The 6,410-nt window shown below is 35.9% G+C and overlaps 1 protein-coding gene across 4 annotated transcripts; it reads left to right on the top strand.

Moving 5' to 3' along the window:
• The first annotated feature begins 950 nt into the window (after positions 1 to 950).
• LOC115962300 (alcohol dehydrogenase-like) lies at positions 951 to 5,661 on the top strand. Of its 4 annotated transcripts, none has more exons than XM_031081209.1 (11): positions 951 to 1,275; positions 1,400 to 1,475; positions 1,773 to 1,888; positions 2,458 to 2,504; positions 3,369 to 3,694; positions 3,799 to 3,881; positions 3,985 to 4,060; positions 4,143 to 4,204; positions 4,318 to 4,413; positions 4,866 to 5,027; positions 5,144 to 5,661. In XM_031081209.1, the coding sequence occupies exons 2-11, from the start codon at positions 1,439 to 1,441 to the stop codon at positions 5,258 to 5,260; spliced, it is 1,122 nt and encodes a 373-aa protein (XP_030937069.1). In that variant the 5' UTR covers positions 951 to 1,275; positions 1,400 to 1,438; the 3' UTR covers positions 5,261 to 5,661. The 4 variants fall into 4 exon arrangements, with proteins under 4 accessions (XP_030937069.1, XP_030937068.1, XP_030937066.1 ...); XM_031081208.1 differs by having other exon boundaries at positions 952 to 1,275; positions 1,752 to 1,888; XM_031081206.1 differs by lacking the exon at positions 951 to 1,275 and having other exon boundaries at positions 1,282 to 1,475.
• The last annotated feature ends 749 nt before the right edge of the window (positions 5,662 to 6,410 follow it).

The following is a 6,410-nucleotide window of genomic DNA, read 5'->3' as shown; positions in this document are numbered from 1 at the left end:
CCACCATCCATGACAGCAACTCCTTCACACTTGAGAAACCAACTTCATACCTGAAACTCCACAGTACCTGATCAGCCCACACCACATCCAACTTCGGACATGACCACAAAGCGTGCTCTGCATCTTCTACATCCAATTTGCATCTTTCACAAATCGGTTCAGCAACTATTTTCCTCTTCATCAGAGCTTGTTTGGTCGGCAATACATTGTGACAAGCTCGCCAAATAAAATTTCTAATCTTCGGTGGGACTTGCATCTTCCATATTGCTTTCCAAACCTTCTCATCACAGATTGGTGGGGCTTGTGCATGAGTAAGTGACTCTGATTCCTCTTTAAGGAATCTATAACCTGACTTGCACGTGTAGTGACCAGAGGTGGAATAAGGCCAATAAAGTGTGTCTTCTACTGCATTTTGACTCAGGGGTATTTTCTTAATCATCTCTGCATCCTCTACCCCAAATAGGCCATCTACCAGCTCCTCATTCCAACTTCTTGAGATCGGATCAATAAGTGAATCCACAGTGTGATTCTCAAAACTTTCTAGTGGACAATTCAGTAGCCATGGAGGGTGTTTTCTTGGCAGCCAGCGTTGCTGCCAGATGTTAATTTTTTCTCCACTTCCAATCCTCCATATTGCTCCCCTTTGAATAATATCTCTCCCTCTAAGGATACTGTTCCATGCATAAGATCCCATCATTGATACGCCAACACCAAAACTGCATGCAACAGTTAGTGTCAGGGACCAAGTGATAAATCCCTTCTCAATATCACACCTTACCAATTGCTAATATTTTTGATAATATTATTTGAGACCAATCAAAGTAATTTCAATTCAAATTTCTCTCACTACTTGTTATACTTAAAAATAAATAAACAAGAAAGGAAAATAAAGCCTGGATAACTTTTTTGTGATAGAAATATTTTCTGGAAAAAAAAAAAATAATAAACATTATAATGGTTGATAGGATTGATAGCAGAAGAGTGAAGAGAGAAAGAGTCGAAATTGCAAATGGTAACATTAAAACTTAACAATCGTGTACGTAAGGTATTGAATCCTAATCAAAATAATTTTTTATAGAAATATTGTGTCCGGAAAGGAGCAAAGGGTTTGGCAATCCACAGAAAGCAAGCCTACTTATTGGGCAGTTTTACAGAGAAAGCAAACGGAATATATGCCTATAAACTTTGTGTGCTGCCTTCCTAATCGGAGTGGTTTATATTTTTGGCTTTGTAAATCCATGGGCAGCCAACAGCAATTGGTGTTTGAGTTTTACTGTAAGTTATATCAGTGTACAGTGTCATCAAAAAAATATCTTTGCGCAGTGATATATAAATGTATAAGCGGTTGGGTTCTTTGGTGTCGTATTCCTATGCTCATAACTCTAAACTCCTCACACAGAAACATTTTCGCTTCATTCATTCTGAAATTGAACCAACCATGTCTGCTACTTCTGGCCTTGTGATTCCCTGCAAAGGTATGAACACTTTTATATTTTATCATGCATTTACTTTTTGATTTTATTTTTATTATTTCTGTGCTTTTTGGTTGTTAGAATCTTTTGTTTTGGCCAAGTGGGTTTTTTGTTCACTATATTTTAGGACTATGTATGTGCTCATTTTTTTTTTTTTTTTGGTAGTCAAAAATTTTTTTTTTGTTGATTAAGAAATGGTTTTTTTTTTTTTCACCTTGTTTTTTTCGATGTATTCGAATTATAATTGGAGGTGTGGATTTTGCACATGTTTATTTGAAGCTGCCATTGCGTGGGAGGCAGGGAAGCCACTGGTGATAGAGCAAGTCGAGGTGGCTCCACCACAGACTATGGAAGTGAGGATCAAGATCAAATATACTTCACTTTGCCATACCGATCTCTACTTCTGGGAGGCCAAGGTTGGATATGAAATGTTTTTGTATCAAATTTTTTTTTTCCTAATGGTTTCCTTTCTTCCTATTTCTTTAAAAGAATACAGTTGCTACTTGCTACAGAGTCCTATGTTATGAAATTGCACAGTTCTCACTCTAAATTCGATAGAGATGTCTTGGTTCAGCCATTCACAATAAAGTGAAATTTAAGATTAACTTCGGAATATGGTAGTCGAAAATCTCCTGGACCTCCATGTTGTGCCAAAAGTAGATTGATGTATTGGTTACAACAGATGCAGTTGGCCTCTATACTAAAAAAAAAGTGGCGTCCGTTGTTTCCTTCTTGAATGCATTGAGTTAATTGTCCAGTTTGTGATTATCATTACAACTCATATGTCATGGAATCTAAATTATCTAATAGAATCAATACCTTCTGGCCTTAATTTCTCTTCCTATGAAAACAAAGGCATAAACTTGGTGATTCTTGTTTGAAACAACAATTTGAGTTGGCTTTTATTATTAATCCTTTGAGAATGCACTTAATTTCTCTCTCTTTTGTTTTTCATTTTTCATTTTCTCTTTTCTTTAATTTTCAGGGCCAGAATCCACTGTTTCCTCGAATATTTGGCCATGAAGCAGCTGGGTAAGTTGTAGATTAATATTGCTATGGCATATTTGTTTTTAATTAGTAATACTTTACACTGAGTGCCACATTCCCTAATCAAATTTTCTGAGTGAGAAATCTTAGGTTTTTGATGGAATTAACCATGATCTATGTCCATGAGTTCTGTTATGTTTGAATATTGCAGTAGTATGAGTCTTCAAGTAATGCAGCAGGCTACACGGACAAGTTTGTCAATTAATCCCATTATTCATTTAATACTTGTGTATGTTTGGATTGCACTGAAAACAGCAGAGGTGTGCATCTGTTTTTGTTTTGTGTGGGTTCCGTGCATTGTTTACGGAACCCACAAGTATGGATTTCAACAAATTTTTCTTTAAAACTGGGTCTCATAGCACTATTCACACATTTAAAAATTATTTTACTACAGTATTTTTAGTTTTCAGCAATAAGCAGTATCCAAATAGACCCTAAATGGGTTATCTTAAAAGCATCCCACGCGGCAGGAGCTCGCAGGCATGATGAATATCTACTATCTTAGAAGCTTTTGAAGCAGAAATCCTCTAGAATGAAGGTGTTACGTGATGAAATGATTCATTATGAAGAAAACAAGTCATCATAAGAAATGAACAAAGAATTTGCAGCAATTTCGCATCATCAAGATGGATTGCATGCTCACAACTTTGACAAGCACATAAATCCTGCATTTGACTACTAGAAAAAAAATAAGATAATTTTGTCCCCATGAAGTGTCTAATTACAACTTGAGTCTTGATTCTGTTCTTCATTCATTTTCTTAAATGATGAATTTATACAGTTATGTATTTTACTATAGTTTGTTATAAATGCAATAGCATGTTCATTGCCAAGATTTTATTCTAACAGGGTTGTAGAAAGCGTTGGGGAAGGTGTATCAGACCTCCAAGTTGGGGATCATGTGCTTCCGGTGTTCACTGGAGAGTGTGGGGACTGCAGGCACTGCAAGTCTGAGGAAAGCAATATGTGTGACCTGCTGAGAATAAATACAGACAGAGGAGTTATGCTTAATGATGGAAAATCCAGGTTTTCTATCAATGGGACTCCTATAAATCACTTTCTTGGTACATCCACATTCAGTGAGTATACTGTTGTTCATTCAGGATGCCTAACTAAGATTAGTCCGCTAGCACCTTTGGATAAGGTCTGCATCCTCAGTTGTGGCATCTCAACAGGTTTTATGTCCAATGAAATCTTGTGTTGGTGATTTCTGTATTACATCTGAAACTTCCACCTAGAGGTTTATGTAAAATCTGAAATTTTTTTTTAAAAATTTCAGGATTAGGTGCAACTTTGAATGTTGCAAAACCAAAGAAGGGATCTACAGTTGCTGTTTTTGGTCTTGGAGCTGTTGGGCTGGCTGTATGTTATGGAAAATTTTGTTTGAAATCTTTGTTCTGTTTATTCTTTTTGTAAGATTTGGATCCTTTCTACACTTTAATTTATTTCTGTTCTATTTCTTTAGGCTGCTGAAGGTGCAAGAATTGCTGGGGCATCAAGGATTATTGGGATTGACTTCAACCCCAAGAGGTTTGAGGAAGGTAGGTACTCTTTCATCATTTTTGTTGATTGAGTTTTTATTTTCCATGATATTGAGCTTATGATTCTCTCTCTTATTGCTAGCCAAGAAATTTGGAGTAACTGAGTTTGTAAATCCAAAGGACCATGACAGACCAGTTCAAGAGGTGTAAAACTCTTCTGTATTCTAAAGTTCACTTTTCCTATAGTATCTTGCTGCATGAATTCCGTAGTATAAGTGAGTCATATTTTAGATTCCTAATACTTTGTAACTACTCAGGTTATTGCTGAGATGACAAATGGTGGAGTTGACAGGAGTTTAGAGTGCACCGGCAACATCAACGCCATGATCTCTGCTTTTGAGTGTGTTCATGATGTATGTTTTCTAGATAATTTAACAATTAACTCATCTTATTCATTGGTAATAATAAAGATAGAGCTTGGTCTGACATTAGGTTGGTTCTATGATAACAATGTAAACTAAAGTAGCTTGAATGTCCTATTCTTTGTATGATAATTATTCAATACTATGAGTACAACAATGTGATGCTTCCCCCGTCAGATAATAGTAGATCTCTTCTTTAATTTCATTATGGAAATTATCATTTATATGAGAAGAGGGAAAGAGGGAATACCACGGCGCTATACTCCGAAAGTACCAAGTTGCTGTCCTTCAGGAATTGCTTATAATATTCCCTGTTCTTTTAATTATAGTTTTAGTAGTTATAGTTGGAGTGTGTGTATTAGTTTTAGGCCAATACTTGGCTTGGTACTCCAGACTCGTACTGTCAAACTTTAACCTGAGTCTTGTTTTTTTGGTTAATGCAGGGATGGGGTGTAGCTGTGCTCGTAGGAGTGCCCAACAAGGATGCGGTGTTCATGACCAAGCCCATTAATGTGCTTAATGAGAGGACACTCAAAGGAACTTTCTTTGGAAACTACAAACCTCGGACTGACCTTCCCTCAGTTGTTGACATGTACATGAACAAGGTACTCTCATTTTCTCATGCTTTAACGAGTTTTGGGTTTTTATATACTTGTCTAATGTCATGAAGAAACAAAGAGGAAAAAATTACCTTATTTTATTTTTAAAATTTTCCTTGCAGAAATTGGAAGTGGAGAAATTTATAACTCACCGGGTCCCTTTCTCCGACATCAATAAGGCCTTCGAGTACATGTTGAAGGGAGAGGGTTTGCGGTGTATAATTAGTATGGAAGAATAGAGTTTTCGACAGAGTTAAGAAATAAATACGGGTTTTTGAATCCGGATTCTCAGGTTTAATTTATCTCTTATGAATAAGGCTACGAACAAAACATTTTCACAACAAACCTAAGTAGCAAATTATTAATGGTAAGCTTTATTGTAAAATTGTCGTGGGTGTAATAGTACCTGGATTCTTTTATGTATTATGGGAATGGGCCATCCTCTGACCGTTTAAATGTAATTATATAGAAATAATGTGCCCCAAAAGCCCGGGTTGTGCTCTCTCTTTCTGAGACGCATATACATACATCGTATATGATAGGAACTTGTGCTTTCAGAATTAATTCAGGTGCTGAGGTATTGTATTTTTCTGGAATCTAAATGAAAGTTGAGTTGTATAGAACTGCCAAATTTGTACCAGCCACTTTCATTTTCCATATTGTATAATCTGTTTATTTTTAGCTTAAAATTCTACCATATTTTCACCTCCAGCTAATCTAAACACACAGTAATACGACTTTCTTTTGAAAAGTAAATGAATTTTTATGGAGAACCTATTAGATAGTTCATTGATCAGATAACAGAAGGTTATGGGGCAATTTGGAAAATAAATACTGAAGAACATGTTGAGATCATGATATCAAATTGTGACAGGAAACGAATATCTTTCTTTGACAATTATCAAGAATTGAATTGTGACAAATAAGTGATAACCAAATCCTTTTGTCCGCGTTGTGCCAATCAAACTTTTAGATGTTCTCTATTGCTGTGTCCACCAATTTTTGACTAATCATGGCCCACCTGTTTTGTTATTTGGCAAGAGCTCCAAGAAAATTTTTATATTATAATTTTTCATAGAAAAGATGGGAGTATGATTGTATGCTTGCTGGTGTCGTTACAACAATTGACCATCCTAATCATGACACGGATCTTCTAGAAAAAGAAGCATTCATTTTATATCTTATGATATGACTGCTTTAATGTAGACTCAGATAGCAGCCTGATGATCAAGTTAGCTGGACCATTCTCAAAAGCATATTAGAGCAAAGCTTATGGATGGACTTGAAAAAATGAAACAATAGTACAATACACGTGACTAGGCTTATTGTCTTGGCAGATTGGGTGTTGGATTGCCTGGTAATGTTCTACATGAGTGCATAAACAGCAAT

This window comes from Quercus lobata, chromosome 9, assembly GCF_001633185.2.
Source record: "Quercus lobata isolate SW786 chromosome 9, ValleyOak3.0 Primary Assembly, whole genome shotgun sequence".
Classification (NCBI taxonomy): Eukaryota; Viridiplantae; Streptophyta; class Magnoliopsida; order Fagales; family Fagaceae; genus Quercus; species Quercus lobata.
This window is presented reverse-complemented; position numbering and strand designations above follow the sequence as displayed.